We start from the raw sequence: 16,141 nt of genomic DNA, 5'->3' as shown, positions 1-16,141 counted from the left end.
GGTTTCTCGGGTATATCACTACAGGCTCTTCTTTTGAAAGTCAAACCATTTATTTGATGCTTAGATGGGTTTAGTCAATCAGTTTCAAGCACTATTTCCCAAAATTTCTTGGCCCAGGTGGCTGGAACAAAGGCTTAGAACTGGATTATTAGTAGAATCATAGAGTGGTTTGAGTTGGAAAGCACCTGAAAGACCATCTAGTCCAACCCCCCTGCCATGGGCAGGGACAAGTTCCACTAGACCAGGTTGCTCAAAGCCCCGTGCAACCTGGCCTTCAACACTTCCAGGGATGGGGCATCCACAGCTTCTCTGGGCAGCCTGTTCCAGTGCCTCACCACCCTCATGGTGAAGAATTTCTTACTTATATCTAATCTAAATCTACCTTCTCTCAGTTTAAAGCCATTGCCCTTTGTCCTATCACTACATGTCCTTGTAAAAAGTCCCTCTCCAGCTTTCTTGTAGATTCCCTTTAGGTACTGAAAGGCCACAATAAGGTCCCCCTGGAGCCTTCTCTTTCTCCAGGCTGAACAACCCCCACTCTCTCAGCCTGTCCTCACAGCAGAGCTGTTCCAGCCTCTGATCATTTCTGTGGCCTCTTCTGGCCCCTCTCCAACAGGTCCGTGTCTTTCCCGTGCTGAGGGCTCCAGAGCTGGACACAGGACTCCAGGTGGGGTCTCACCAGAGCAGAGCAGAGGGGCAGAATCACCTCCCTCGACCTGCTGGCCACGCTGCTTTTGATGCAGCCCAGGATATGGTTGGCTTTCTGGGCTGCAAGTGCGCATTGCCAGGTCATATTGAGCTTAGTATGTTTTATATAAGTATTTATTTCTGTTAAATAATATCATGCAACAGCTTGCATTCTCTGAAAACACACTAAACACAATTTTGGTTTCTCAACATCTTCCATTGCAGTGCCAAAATACAGGTAACGTTTGAGTTGCAAACAATATTGTGCAATACTGTGTATTTTTCTTAAAATGAAACTATAAGGTAATATGAGACCACTGGGATTTTTTGCATAAGCTGCTTCCTCCTAAATTTGGAATTCTCTGCTGTGTAACAGTAGCATCCCTTCAAGACATTTCATCTAGGTGCTAGCCAATACTTAGATCTTGATGTGTTTGGTATTTGTGAAAATGTAAGATTTCCAAATGTCGTACCTGAGACGGTGAGTGTCTTGGTGTCTTCCTCCCACCAAACAGTGCCTCAGAAATAAGCTACTAATATGAGTAGTGTCTTGCAAAACTCACAGTAACAATCCATTTAGCCTAAAAAGCTGGTACTGGAGAAAGCCACATCAGCTGCAAAAGCAGGGAGGGAGGAAAGAACCATTCCCAGGTGATGAAGATCCATCCACGAGGAACCTGAGGTCCCAGCATGCCTCCATCACTCTCCCAGCCACCTCTCCCCATCCTCAGGATTACCCACCATCAGTCACGGGCTCCGAAGGACAGCTCTCTGCCTGGAACCAGAGGCTGAGAAACTAAATTGCGTTTCCAGCTTTGGCACATGGGTCCCTGCAGCTGCCAAACCCGTGAGAGTGTGGGTGGGCGGTTACAGGTGCTGCTTCAGGTCCAGACAAAGTCGTATGTGCTGTCTGCCAGCAGTAACAGGAGGGATTGCTATAAATTACTTTTCAGGTTTAGTTTATATTGTTTACAGTGTAACCAGCTAAAACGACATATGGCATGCATCTCTGAACTGTACGGAAGAGCATGGAGAAATGTGCAGAGAGAACTTCAGGAGAAGACTAATGGGTTCTTATTTTTGCCACTGAGTATTTCTTTGCTCTTGGGAGGAAGAGAAGAGCCAAGAAGAGCGTACACAGGATGCAGTATGGTTAGCTCAGTCCTACTGCAAGCTACTTAGTTTTCAAAATTTCCTTTTGAGACTGGTTTGTTAAAAGTGCCTGTTCACATGACTCATTCATTAGGCTGTGAAGCTGTGGGGGCTGTTTTATTTTCCTGCTCTAAGCATTGGATGAGGTGGTGGGAACTGAACATTTTTTTCCATCTCTGTCTTGTGTGAATAAAATTCTCATGTTTGTGGCATCAGCCTAGGGCATGGATTATACCAGAAAAAATTACTTCTTTATAGTGTGTGTATCTGAGCAATGACTGGGTTTGCTTTAGCTGCAGTTTGTTACGTGGCTGTCTACACACTGCGTTGCATGGGGGTCGTGGAGGGCAGGAGAGTCACCAATATATATGTTCAGGCCAAGTGGTGGTGGAGATTTCAGTACCGGTGTTGGTGCAGGTCACTCCCTGCCCTTCCTGCACCAGGAGCCAGCCTTGGCATCCATGCTCTGCTTTGGGGGTCCCCCAGGAGACATAGGGGAGCCAGTGGGGCCGACCACCCTGCTTGTTTCACAGGAGCTATGGCAGCGATGGGTTCTCCTGCAGTTTGCTCTGCCATGAGAGCATTTGGAGCTTTTTGGAAAATGGGAGGAAAACATGTAATCTGAGGATAACAGACGTGCTGCTCCTGCCCTGACTGGCAAAGCGCCAGCGTTTCAGATCAGGAAATGTGCCGGGATTTGTGCTTACCCTGGGAAAGAAAGGGAGAAAAAGCAAAAGAGAGTAAGAAAAATATGTGTTGTCCCAGATCTCACTCAACAATTAAATATTTTTCTTTTAAACTGTTTGAAAGGGGGTTGATTGCCAAGAACAGGAACCTATGGAGGAAGGAACAATAAAGGGAACAGGCACAGCTTAATTGTTCCGTGTTTTCCAAAGCAGTTGGGATTCAGATGATGGGGACACAACGCAAATGTAAGGCAGACACACATGATGTTAGTATGTGAGGAGGTAAGACCACATGCATGCCTTCACAGGGAGAACTTCTACTCTAGTCTCCGTGCAGTGATTATGGTCGCACCAGGACAGGTGTATTGGGGACAAGCTGGCTTGTGCGCTGCACCAGCCAGGTCCCTGCTTCTTATCGAAAGTACTCAGAAATTTAGGCCCTGAAGTCTTGCGACCTCCTCCTTTAGGATCGCTAAATGTTTTAATAACTGCAGGGGAAAAACCAGCTTCACCAGAAGGTATGAAGAAAGCCCCATCCCAGAATACTCTATAATCTGCTGTTGAAATACTCTCACTGAAGGCACAGCTTGAGATCTTGCACAGACACAGAAACTGGACTTGATTGCTTACCTCCTGGGTCAGTACCGTCATAGGTGGACAATAAGATGTAGAAAAGCAATGATCCCAGGAAAGGACCACAGTCATTTCTCCTTCTTATGTTTCTCGTACATACATGATAATACGTAGGGAATATATATATATATATATTTAAATATATGACAGAAGATGCAGAATAAAGTGAAGATGAACAACCTTTTAAATTTTGAATTTAATGTTATTTATGTTCTGTTTGGTTAACTCACGCTACAGATGAGAGGTGTAAGCTTAATTTTTGAGCCTCGAAGGTTTGGTCCAGGCATGGAGCTGCTTGATGCTGTAAGAAACACTCTATAACAAAGCCAGATTGCCTGGGAAGATTTACTGGTGAAATGTTTAGTGTCTCCAGGGAGAAGCAGCAGCTGGGTAGGGTTTTGAAGGTCTGCGTTACGGATATGGGAATCTACAGCAAAGTGAGTTGAATCTTGGAGAGTGACTTTTGTAGATTTAGCTCTGGTTCCACTTGCAAGAATTTTAACAGCTGTTGTTTTGTCAGTGAAAAGCTTTAAGAGGTGTTTTTCTTTCCCTACCATGCATTGTGCTGTAACTGTTCAGTATCTTAAATGCTGGGAGTGCGAACTCCACTCAGCCACAAAACCCTTCAGCATTTTTTTTTCATTCATAAGCTGTGTTCAAACTATTTTGTATAAGAGGTCGGCTGGAAAGAGATATCAGGTACCCAAAAAGGACTCTTCCAGGCCTGTGAGCATTTATACCTTTTTAATTATGCTAATGGGATTAACATCTAATTACATAAGGCTGTGAAATTTTTTCCTGAGTTGTAAAAAGTTGGCAAGGACTAGGATGACAAGGGAAGTATTTCCAAATACCATATTTCCAAAAGCAACAATACACTTAAGTGGGACTTCTTTTCTCTCCCTTTCTGGCTTCCATTCTTGATGTTATCAGTAAATCATTCAGAGATTTAGAGATGTTCAGTTACTTGATACAAGCACAATTCGGACTCAGTTTTGAAAAATACTGGAAGTGCTAACGTTTTACTATGACAGGTGATTGTTATTAGGTGCACTGTCTTTTGAAAGATGGTAAAAACAAAGGCTGAAACAGAAGGACTGGGAAGGTTTTACTGCACTTAGCTGTTTTCGTTTAGGATCAGTGCTGATCCACTCATGGAATATAAAATATTAGGCTGATCACTGCTTACAACTGAGGAAGCCTTGCTGGAGAGTAAGATGATGCTTATGCCACAAGAGTGGCCTAGAACAAAGTCAGAAATTTAAAGAAAGCAAAAAAACCCCACATGTAATTCTTGTTCACACTACTTAAATAAAAAATATTTTTCAATTTTGATTTGCTTGAAAATGTCCATACTTTTCACTACAGTATGTTAATAACTGTTTTGTCAATGTGCACTTGGTAGACTAGATTTGCTTTTAAAGTGTAGATGGACTTTAAATGCTTTGCAGGTACTTAAAATCTATTACTGACAAAGGTATGGTGGCAAAATTGTTTCATTTAACTGAAAGCTCCCTGTTTCATGGTTTTATATCTAACTCTTATCCTTTTGGCATGGACTTAATCTTGGTACAGAATATTTAAGCCTTTTTATCACTTGGATTATACACACGTAGGGGAAATTCTCAGTTATATCTCGCAGCTCTTCCAGATGTTTGCAGTGCTTATCTCCTTGTCCCCCGCCCCCCACTTCTGTCAGTATAAAAGAAATAGCCTTTAGCTTAACTTACAGGAAAAAAAAGGCAGAGAGAGGAAGCAGTGGAGGTGAAGATGCTGCAGATCAGTGCCAGTATCTGGGTTAGTTTACTAAAGGAGAACCAGGACAGGCATTCTGGATTTCCGAAGCCTGGGCTCACCCCTGCCCATCCGACTGACCCATGTCAAGAGGCATCTGCTGGGGAAAGAAGACCCAACTCACCAAAAAGCCAAAATCCAGCAGCAAAACCAAACTGCTTAGAGATGTATTGCTTATCAACACTCACACAGATACAATACAGTTTCTCTTTTTTTTTTTCCACCCCCCCTCAATATTTTTTCTTTTCTCAAAGGTTCGTCATCGGTGGTGTGAACTTGTTATTAAACACAAGTACGTGCCTGGGTATGGAGATGTGGAGAAGTTTCTCAGGGACGATCAGGTCAGTTACATTTAATTAGAATTTTCAAAATAATCAACTTTTTTACCCCCTTAGTATGAAACTAAAAAATGATTTGAATATATTTTATTGCTGCAGTTTGTCAAAAACCTGAATGTGTATTTCAGTTTTTGTCTCTTTGGCCCCTCAAACATCGTAGTTTAAGGAAACCACCATAGGGTGTTCAGCCCCACCTAAGCATGCTAATCTTCTGCTAAGTGCTGAAATAGGACGCACTCCCCCGCTCCCTCCATTTTATGCAAACCAGAGTGCACAATGATGCACAATGATACTTCTCAGAGTTGGTTCCTTTTGCAGAATGGCAAAGGCAAGTCTAGCTGTGAATGTTGATGCAGGTAGATATGAGCTAAGTGCAAAGCAGTCGGTGCTGTCCTGATTACAGTTTTCAAGGCTACATCCAGAAGGAGAAGCACAGCACAATGATGCACATCCAGAGAACGTGGGCCTCTCCACCCTTACGTAGATCCTAACAGAAAATTTTGAAGGTCTCGAAAGGCTGGCTCTATGTGATGTCTTTACTATGACTTCTTATTTAGGCCATTGTGAACTTACAGTTCTAATTCGACCTCTACCTTGTTCTTTCTATTTCACTTTTATTTATTTTTATTCACTATGAACTATATAAAATCAAGACATTCACTGCCTAGGGTGACTGTTATATATTTAAAATAGAAAATGTTGCAAGATATATCAAAGTCTAGGCAAGATTTAATGTCTTTACCTTTTATGTTGACAATGAACAAAGCCATTTGCAGCCAATGAGGTTTTTGTGCTTTCTGGCAAATAACATTTTGTCACAACAGCACAATACAGTTATTGCAGTCTCTCGTGCTCTTTCTTCCAGCTCTAAAGTATACCTCCTGTTTATATCTCTGCCAATAAACAGGCCTCAGACTTCCTGGCAAGCTCTTTATTTAAACAAAAACAAAAAGAAAACAAAACAAAACAAAACAACAACAACAAAAAAAAAGGAGTTATATGTATTGTACATTTTTTAGTCCTGTGAAAGGGTGGTGATAACCAGCAGCAGAAGCTGGGGGCTAGGGTAGGAAGTCCTTGACTTCATAAAACCAAACATGTTGAGTTGCATTAAGTTTGGAATGGATATTATGCTAAATAATGACTAACATTTTCTGCAATGGAGGGAAATAATTTTTGCAACTTTCTGTTATGTAATCTTCAATATCTTTCATTTTCTTTACTCCGGCAGTTCATACAGTTTATGGAACAAGCAACTTCTGGAGTGATTTAAACTCAAATCAGAGTAGTTGCATGTCCTTACCGAACATGAAAGACTTGGCTTTTTTTAAAGTCTGGGAAAAATGCAAATGTGACTCCTTAAATCCTCCTCAGGACTACAAAAACACAGTGTGTTTACTGCATGTTAATGTTTAGGCTTGGGGAAAATTAATAACACTGCATAGAGAAGGTGATTCCTATTTAAAACAAAATTCCTGCATTTTGAAATTTGGTATGAAAGTGAGAGGAGTCCAGCTCCAAGGCCATGTGTGTGCCTGGTGTGGCTGTCAGACCCTGCAAATCTGAGTTCTTTGGTCTCTGGGTAGCAGAGAGCATGCTGAGAGGATCGGCAAGGAGTCGGGTGGGTTTCTGCCTCTCTGGGACTTTTTCCTTTAATTTTAATCTTTGTTAAACTTGAAATTTCCCTTCTTGTTGAACCCAATTTTTTTTTAAGGCTTAGCAGCCAATGCTGGAAATCATGAGGAACGTTATTAAAAATTGCGGTTTTTCAGTGCTATCCAAATTTTTCCTCTCCTGCAACTGTCCAAACATTAAGTTCAACTGTGAAAGTCAGCGTGCTAAACTGCTAACCTTTTGTCACGTGTATGATCCTATTTTGGTAGATGCAGCTTAACGCTTACTGAATTCCTGGAATTAGGTGAAAAAAATTGTATCATCCAAAGAAATGACAATCCTCAATGTGTTTCCCATTAAGGTAGCCAGTGCTTTGCTACCACCATTGCAGTGGCCCAGAACTCAGCCCCAGGTGCCCTCTTACCTTTCTGGATAGCTGCTAGGTCTAGATTGAGTAGTTAGGAAAAGCCTGCCTTCTTACCCAGTCAGAATTTTTGCATAGTCAGACAGATCTCAGATGTACCAAGAAGAATCTGAAACACAGACCTGGCCACACCGGGTTGATGTCTAGTTACAGAATTGCCAAATGGGGATTTTAGACTGGACTGTTTTGGTTGATGCTCTCTTTATTCTTGTGTATGTGTGGAAACATCCCAATTGGAAAGAAAATGTGTGCCCTGTTGAAAGATGGACAAGCTGTTGTCTTAAGGTGGATTTGGAAATATTTCAGGTAGTGGAGAAAATAAAAAATATTTCAACTTCAAAAGTGACAAGAAGAGTAAGAAAGCATTTTCTTATCACTACATAACGTCATTATAATATTCTGTTCTTAAACACACATATAGAGAACCATCTTTAGGCTACAGAGATCCAGAGAAAACTACTTTTTGGGGGGAATGGTAGGTATAATAGAGCATATGGTATTTCCTGTGTTTCGTGTTGTCTTTTATTTTGTTTGTTAATGAAATGAGTACTAGGAGGCCAATGGAATGAAAACCAGCTAACTAGCTGTTACTGGTGATAAGATGTCTGTGTGCTGTGTTCCTCTTTCAGGCAATGGGTGTGTATCTCTATGGTGAACTAATGGTGAATGAAGATGTGAAACAACAAGAACTTGCACATAAATGCTTTGCTGCAGCACGAGAACATATGGATGTGTCCTCAGCCAAAGTGGTGGCAGAGATGTTATTCTGAAGAGGTGATTTTCCTTTTTAAATTAAACACCCTGATTTTGCCTCATATGTAAAGAATACAGAGCTCAGTAAACATAGTAGACTTTGACATACCGTGCAGCTTGAGGCTGCTTAGCTTGAGAAGTAACTCTTGTCAAATATCTTGCTTTTCTTTTTTTTAAGCCCAGCTGCTGGAGCAGTGAGTTAGATATGTTTAGGCACTAGCTGGAGAGCACGGGGCATGGCTTTGTTGTAAACTTTGTAATGGACTGTACAAGAGGCAACTGTAAGTCCAAATGGCCAGAGAAGGCCAGGCTCAACCTGCAGCTGTTTCCGATTCTGTATTCTTAACTCTGCTTACAGAAATTGCAATTGTGTGAGGAGCATTTCTGTTTAATGAAGCTGCATGTTGACTTGACAGGCAGCATAGTCTTTGGAAAGAATCTGAGCCCAAAGTGGAAGTATGAACCTGTGCAATTGGAAGCAAATCTGAATCGTGTGAGAACAAGCTGATAATTCAAATGTTTTTGTGTTATGTGTAGTGAGGCCTTTGAAGACTGACGATGAGGCAAGAAGAGTAGCCTTAACATGAACAAGCTGCTTAGTATCATACATAATCTAGCTCATTTCTGAAGTTAATGGGGAGGAATCACTAGAGAAGAAGCAGAATTGCAAGAAATATTCAAAAAATAAAGATTGCTGCAAGCTATAAACTGGTAATTTACAAAGATATTCTCCATTTCTCAGTCTGAGTAGCCAGAGGTATAACTTACAGTGTCTGTATGTGCATGTTTAACACATAGCCAATTAGGATTGGTGTGAAGGTCTTTTCCAGTACAGCATACCTCAGATTTTTGCTTAATGATATAACTCATCTGATAGACTGATTGCCTTGGTTGTTCACATAACTTCACATTTGATTTGTGGTATCAAAATTTAGGCATGTAATTTAGCAAAATCATCATTTTCTAATTGGTACCAAGCAGAAATTTTCATTTTCTCCTGTTTAAGCCTGTAAATTTAACAGTACTTGATAGTGAGTTCCAGTTGAATATGTCATGTTTACTTTGTTTATATGAAATACAGATGATAGATACCATGAAATCAAGTTTGCTTATGAACAACCATGTTGCTCTTCTGTGTAGACAAGAACTGTGCCTGCCAAGAAAACTTTTTGGGAAAAGTGGATCAGACTGTAGAGTGCCAGGATATCAGTTATGGGGTAGGAGAGTCACCTTCTAAAACAGGTAGGGCTAAGAGACTTGCTTGTGGGGTCCCAGTTATCCAGGACCCACAGGAATTTGCGTTACGTTCAACAAATTTTAATCTGGTGGAAGCCTTCAAGTGTGTGAAGGCCAGAAACATGGAGATGCAGTTTGTTCTGGTACTACTGTACTTGAAACTGTCTTCCTATAGTTCCATTTGTAATAAAATAAAAATCAAAGTTTCTACAAGCTTCTGGTGGTAAGTATGTAGCATAGGAAAAGTATGTGGTATGTACATGTTAGCAATAGTCTAGAATTGCCCCTTTGACTTTTCAGATAGATTAGAAGTGTATGGTGAGGTATAACATAAAATCCAAAGATACTGTTACTAGAACAACACTCTGTGTGACTGCACAGCTTTCTTCTCATGTTGTGGCTGTTTGGGTTCCTGGCATGATGATTTGTGACTTAAGATTAAAATCACATTGCCAGGGATTACCACACAGCCATTACCGCAGCTGCTAGTATGAAACTCACCATAACTATCCCCTCTGTGCAAGTGTGGAGTCCTCTCTGTCCATTAACCAAAATAAGAGGGAAGCAGCAGATGCATCGTGGAAGACCCTCATCCGATAATTAGCTATACCGAGACGGAGACCTCTCTGGCGAGGTGCAGAGCTTAGCTGATTGGTGAACAGTGATTGTTTCCCTCTTTGTTCACAGTGGCTAAGTTCTGCACCTGAAGAGAAGGGGAGAGGAGACTTTGCCTATTGTCAGCCTGCGCAGGGCACAGAGCATGTACTGACTGAGATACCTTGCTGCTGGCAGATATACCACGAACACACGCGTGTGAGATGCAGTATATTGAGGATAAGTGGCAGAGGTGACGTGGGGAGGACCAGAAGACTCTTGGTTTTAGTTGAGAATAAACAGCGCTCCGTAAATTCTCAGTCTGACTGCACAAGTGAGGCATCGCCTGCAGTGATTTGGTCACCATGCTTTTCTACAGGTCAGAGGAAATAAATGTCTTTAATGGATGCTGTTGTGATCTCTCTGCAATTGTAGCTTAGCACCGTGTGTTGTTTGCAGGAAATGGTTGTTTCCGCTGGGAGCTGCCACTTACGGCTGCTGCTGTTGTTCCAGGCTGGTGATGGACCCGTCCTCCGGTGCCTACTGAGCTGATATCAGTTCTGATTTCACACACTGGCTCAGTTCAGCAGGAACAGGAGTCGAGCCCTTTTCTAAGAGCCTTTGAGAAACGTTGTTACTGTTTTCTCTAAAAAAGCCAAATTGGTATACATTACGATGTCCTGATGTTAAACACTAAACAGCCTAAGGTGGAAAAGCAACCTCAGTACTCTTTAGAGAACTGTTGGCTTAAGACGAGAAGGTATGTGGATATGTAGCACATCACACAGTATTGCTCTGGTGACTGACCTCCAGCGTTATTTTTCAGAGTAACCTGCTAATAACCAAGACAATGTGCTTGCCCTGTGGATCCTCCCTGTCTTCTCCAGACCTTGTTGCAGTAGCTCCAGAAATCTAAAGAGATCATTGTTAACTCTGTAACCTCAGTTGTGCTCTACCAGTAACCTAAAAAATAACTCCGTTTGGAAAGCTGGGGCAATCAAGAATGCACAGATACGCCTTTATCATGACAGAGAAATAACTTCTACTGCTGTTTCCATTGCAGGAAAGATCACAGAGAAACTCTTTTAATATGTCTCGTACTAAACCCAGATGGTACTAGGATTTCATTGACCCACAACATCAAAAGAAGGATTTCGTGACTGCTAAAACAATCAGCTGACAGAAACATTTACCTCTCAGTATTTATGTCTTCCAGAGTCTCACTGTAACCAAGAAGGCATGTGCATAAAACAAGCTACACATACACACCTTACTGTGGCTTTAGGTAGTTCTTTAATACAAGAAATTTGGGGGTTATCCTTGCTCTTTGGTGATACAGCCATTCCAGTTTCCACATGACAAGGACTCTTGATTTGAATGGTTTTATGCAGTCCAGTAATTTGGCCAACATTAGTAACTTCTGAAATTCTATTAAACTATACTATGTACTTAAAATTTTGTTTGTAACTTCTGTGTCAAATTAAAAAGCCAATATAAAATTATCAGGACCTGGGATGGGGCAGGGGAGTATCATTGGAAGTGGACGTAGTCCGTGAAAAGTGACAGGATGGAATTGAAGGCAAAACACAAGATCAGAATTCTCTCTCTGTCTTGTTTAGGTTAGCTTTTATCAAAAATGTCAGACCTTCTATTTTCTAAAAATATCTTCCATATCCCTGTGCTGCTCCTTTTTCACAGTGATATATCAAGTGTAGCTCTTCTTTCCTAGGAATGCACTGCTCCACTGATCAGAAGACATCTTAATTGTTCCTTTCAGAGAGTAAAAATTTAAACCACAAAAATCTGTGGATATATTAACTTCATACACTATTGTTTTACATCAAATGCTCTTGTAAAAATAAATACTTTTTTTTTTCAAATATATGTAGTCTTTCCATTGCACAGTGGTTCAATGTTAATATACAAACTTAGGAAGAAGAATGACACCATTTCTGCTTTTGCAGTAGGAGACAACCATCAGAAAGTTATTAGTTAATGGATATTAACAAGATTTTTTTTTTAAATATTGAGCACAGTAGTAGTTTATTTTGCTTGCTACAGCTGTTCCAGTCTGTCTCAGCAGTATTAACATAAGCATGAACTTGAGCACTGGTTTCCCTCACATCAGCTTTGTGATCCATCATGCATTGTAGCAACTGAAAAAATAAACAGAAAATAAAACACGAACACCAAACAACCTAAAAAAAATGGCAAAGAGCTGGCAGCCTTGGCCTTGTATCTGGGCTGTGTGGCCTTTTGTTGCTAGTACAAGCATTGCTAAATAGAGTGGGGCTCCACATTGAGAAGAAAGCTGAAGGTGGCTTCAAATAATTACTGTCATGGTAACTCATCACAAGTAAGGGAGACCAGGAGATTCCTGCATGTATGCTACAGTAGCTTCATTAACATGATATAAACATTACCATTAGTTTAAAGTCCTTCTGAATCATGTGAAAAGCTCTGGGAGTGAACCATACAGAGTGATGTTTAATTATTTAGGTTTTTAATAGGCCCTATTGAAAACTTAGCAGAAAAAAAAGACACAAGCCAATGTTCATTTTACTCAAGATTCTCTCCAGCTGGGTGTTTCCATATTTATTTCCTGAGAGGAGGAAGTTGTAGATTTTAATTGTAGTAAATAAAAGCGAACAACAACAAAAAAATAAGTAAAGTCATTACTGGAAGCGATGTTTTATCAAATGATACCTTTAGTCAGCCACCCCCCCTCTGAATAAAATAAAACTTTGGTGGTTTTTTTTGGGGGGGGTGGGGGGCAGGGGTGTTTTTGGTTTTTTGTTTGTTTGTTTGTTTTTTGTTTTTCCTTCTCATCCCTATTTCAGCCCTTTCCACACACAGTGGTAGTTTTACTTTGGATAGCATTAGAAACCCTGATGCAGAATGCTGAAGTGCGTGTCTCCCACTTGTTTCATTAGGCCAGCAGCTGGCTAGGATCTCTCTCTGATTCTTTTCTGAACATAGCTTTTAACTGTAAAAAAATTACTCTCAGATTAAGCTAAAACTGTTTCTGTGTAGTTAGGCAAGGATCACCATCTATTTTCCTGTGCTGCTTGTTCAGAGTGAAGGCAGACCATAATGAGGATGTGACCCGGGCAGGTCCCTTGCCCTCTCAGAGGAGATGCTCATACACTTTCTGCTGCAAACGTGGAATAAAACATAACATTTTGCTGACAGCAGTTCCTCCGCTTTGTGTTCTGTCTTCAGCTTTGCTGGGAGGTGTTTGCAGCTGCTGCTGGCTCTGTGCTTCCTGCTTCAGGACGGAATCAGCTGCACCCTGTTGCCCATTCCTCACACATGAGAAGGAAGGAAGGAAGAAGGTCTGGCCTGGCAGCAGCAGGTCTAGCCAGAAACGCAGCCTGAGCAAGTCGGCAGCTTGAGGAAACAAGTAGGACTCAAGGTGTAAGGACCCTGTATGGATTTCTGACACGTGAAAAATCACTATGAAAAAGGATATTACAAAAAATAAACAGAACAATTCTATAGAGCTAGGCCATGATAATGTATCATGCAGAATACTGCAGCCAGCTAGTTTATCTCCACAGCTCATTAAATTATTGAGAATTGGTATTTCTGCCGCAGAAAATTTCAGCTGTTTTGTTAGGGTTTGCAGGTCTAGCTCCTCTGCATATGTAAGTGTGCAGAAGGAAACCATGGCACCATTGTGAGCATGAACCAACAGCCGAGCTACCGCGTGCCATTATGCGCCAAAGGCTTTACTAGTTTTGGGTTGATTCTTTCCGTGCAAAAACTGGGCTGGAAGTCTCTGGAAATCCCAGAGTGTTCAGGACTGGTGCAGGATTGCGGTGAGTCGGGTGCTGTGGGTTGTCCCGCTGCACAGCACCGAGGAGTGAGGGAAGTATATGAAGTAGCTGTATATGAATTATCTAAAGAAATTCAAATTGTACATCTGTAACTTAATGGTATTTTCCTCTGAGCAAAGCAGCCTCTTAATCATAGAATCATTTTGGTTGGAAAAGACCTTTAATAATATTAATATATTGATAAAATTATATATTTCTATACTTCTCTAGTAAGACTACCATTTGCCATAAACCCACATCCTGAGCACAAAACCTTACTTTAATTCACTGCAAACCTTATTCCAGGACACTAATTCTTGATATCTAAAAGTAAGTTAACATATTTTGTGGTCTTTTAAAATTGTAATATGTCTGCTTTTGTGCTACAGTTCCCAGTATTCATGAGTCAGGTTTGATGTCCTCTGTAACAAAGATCTTAATAGACACCTCAGGTGCATTTCTGTTCTTGGCCCAATCTTTGATGCAGAGACGAGTAGCCCTCCAAAATAAAATTACAAGAAAGAACAAGGAAACAAGCAAAAAGGAGAGCCTGACTCATCTAGAATTTCACCACAAGTATACTGAGTTTAGGCACATATAAATACTGAAGTGAATGTATACATTAGCATGTGTAGGTTCCCTTGTTTCTCTGGTACAACATATTGGAAAAATTATTTTTAAAACTTTCCTTGCTGGCAGGCTGACATTACGTGCCAGTTAATTATGCTGGTGCATAAAGGAATGGAGACATTTGCACAGTGCTTGGGAGATAAACTGCATTTGCCTATTAACTGTAAAACTGAGGGCATATTTTCTGCACAAAATTAAGGGCCTGATTCCTGCAGCCTATAGCTACCAGAAGAACAGGCATTTGCTGTTTCTTATTAAAAGGCACGTAGCTGTGTAAAGATTGCTTTTTTTGGTGATAATTTACAGAACTGAAAGCAGAACTTAATTTTCAGGTTTGTACGAGCAGAGCACCCCAACAGCTGTGTACCACGGTACCCCCGTGCAGAGGTCTGTTCTTACGGACCGCCTGCGCTGGGGAGGTGCCTCTCACACGCCTCTGAGCAGCGTCTGGGCAGCGCTGTCGCCTTCAGTTAATGTAACTCCCTTCACTCCTCTCTGAAAAACCACCGTGTCTCTGGCTGCTTCCAGGCTTTTCCTCTGGGCTTGCTGGGAGTGGTGTCTCAGCACCGGGACTCTCGACTGAAACTCTCTCTGGGATGTTTTGTTTGTGAGCCAGTGGAGCCTGTTTTGCCACTAGCATCATCCCCAGCCATCGCGACTAAACAGGCTAGTTTGAGAAGCTGGTGTTTGGCACCATAATATATTTCACTTAATCCTTAATCCTGAAAGGACAGTGGTCATCATCTGCTACACAGAAAAAAAAAAAAGTGTATTTTTCAAGTAACCTCATGTTGTTTCATCACAGTATCATCTAACTTGGTTATTCAGTTATTTTTATATTTGGCACTAACCACTATCTGCTTTACAAATGTACCCCCTTACAGTCAATTCTTGCAAACACAACAAAATAAAAACTACAGTGCATCAGCCACCATCTTACTCCGTTCTGCATCTGCGTCTTGGTGGGCCTGAAACTCACCTGTTTAACTGCCAAGCATGACCAGTTGTTGGAACGAGGCCAGAGGAGGCCACAAGGATGATCAGAGGCATCTCTCCTGTGGAGACAGGCTGAGAGAGTTGGGGTTGTTCAGCTTGGAGAAGAGAAGGCTTCAGAGAGACCTTGTAACAGCCTTCCAGTACCTAAAGCGGACCTACAAGAAAGCTGGAGAGGGACTATAAGGAAGAAATTCTTCACCACGAGGGTGCTGAGGCACTGGAACAGGCTGCCCAGAGAAGCTGTAGATGCCTCATCTCTGGAAGTGTTCAAGACCAGGTTGGATGGGGCTTTGAGCAACCTGGTCTAGTGGAACGTGACCATGGCAGGGCGGGTTGGACTAGATGGTCTTTCAGGTGCCTTCCAACCCAAACCACTCTGATTCTCTGATGACTGAATTAAAATTGCATTGCAATTTGTTCCATTTTATAGCTGAAAAGTTCTATTCCTTTTTCTTGTTCCCTAATGTCAAATGTAAGCCCACTCCTCCCTCATTCCACCTTTCACATGATGCCTCTTTCCTACAGCCATGGCATCATCATCCATTTTGAACTCTCTCTTTGCCTTCAGTAACATGGCAATATTACTGTGCAGTGCTGCCTCTAAGATTTTGTCTTTGCCACTACTTCTGCTGAACCCGCCCATCATGCCCTAAATTCATTATCACCTTCTATTCCTTTCAACTACAAGAAGGCTTTTAAATAAGCTCTTAGTTTTTGTTGAGGGTAAAAATTGTTCCTGGTTGCTTGCATTAAAAGCAAGCAAACAAACATGCAACTACATGACAT

At 41.4% G+C, this 16,141-nt stretch overlaps 1 protein-coding gene across 16 annotated transcripts in view; it reads left to right on the top strand.

Moving 5' to 3' along the window:
- Window positions 1-15,290, top strand: part of AOPEP (aminopeptidase O (putative)) — a 199,283-nt gene extending 183,993 nt beyond the window's left edge. For 6 of the 16 annotated variants that reach the window (XR_010607772.1, XR_010607783.1, XR_010607782.1 and 3 more), the window contains 4 exons: window positions 5,207-5,293; window positions 7,958-8,102; window positions 10,005-10,290; window positions 13,134-15,290. Coding sequence is in view for 3 of the 16 variants with exons in the window: in XM_065655560.1 (XP_065511632.1) it covers window positions 5,207-5,293; window positions 7,958-8,098 (228 nt within the window). In the remaining 13 variants the exon portion in view is untranslated. Of the gene's footprint in view, window positions 1-5,206; window positions 5,294-7,957; window positions 8,103-8,618; window positions 8,793-10,004; window positions 10,291-10,370; window positions 13,101-13,133 lie in introns of those variants that run through there. The other 10 variants (XR_010607777.1, XR_010607775.1, XR_010607773.1 and 7 more) reach the window with 10 other exon arrangements.
- The last annotated feature ends 851 nt before the right edge of the window (window positions 15,291-16,141 follow it).

The sequence above is a fragment of the Caloenas nicobarica genome, chromosome Z (genome assembly GCF_036013445.1).
Source record: "Caloenas nicobarica isolate bCalNic1 chromosome Z, bCalNic1.hap1, whole genome shotgun sequence".
NCBI classification, from domain to species: Eukaryota; Metazoa; Chordata; class Aves; order Columbiformes; family Columbidae; genus Caloenas; species Caloenas nicobarica.
Note: the sequence above shows the minus strand (reverse complement) of the source record. Positions and strands in the feature narration are given on the sequence as shown.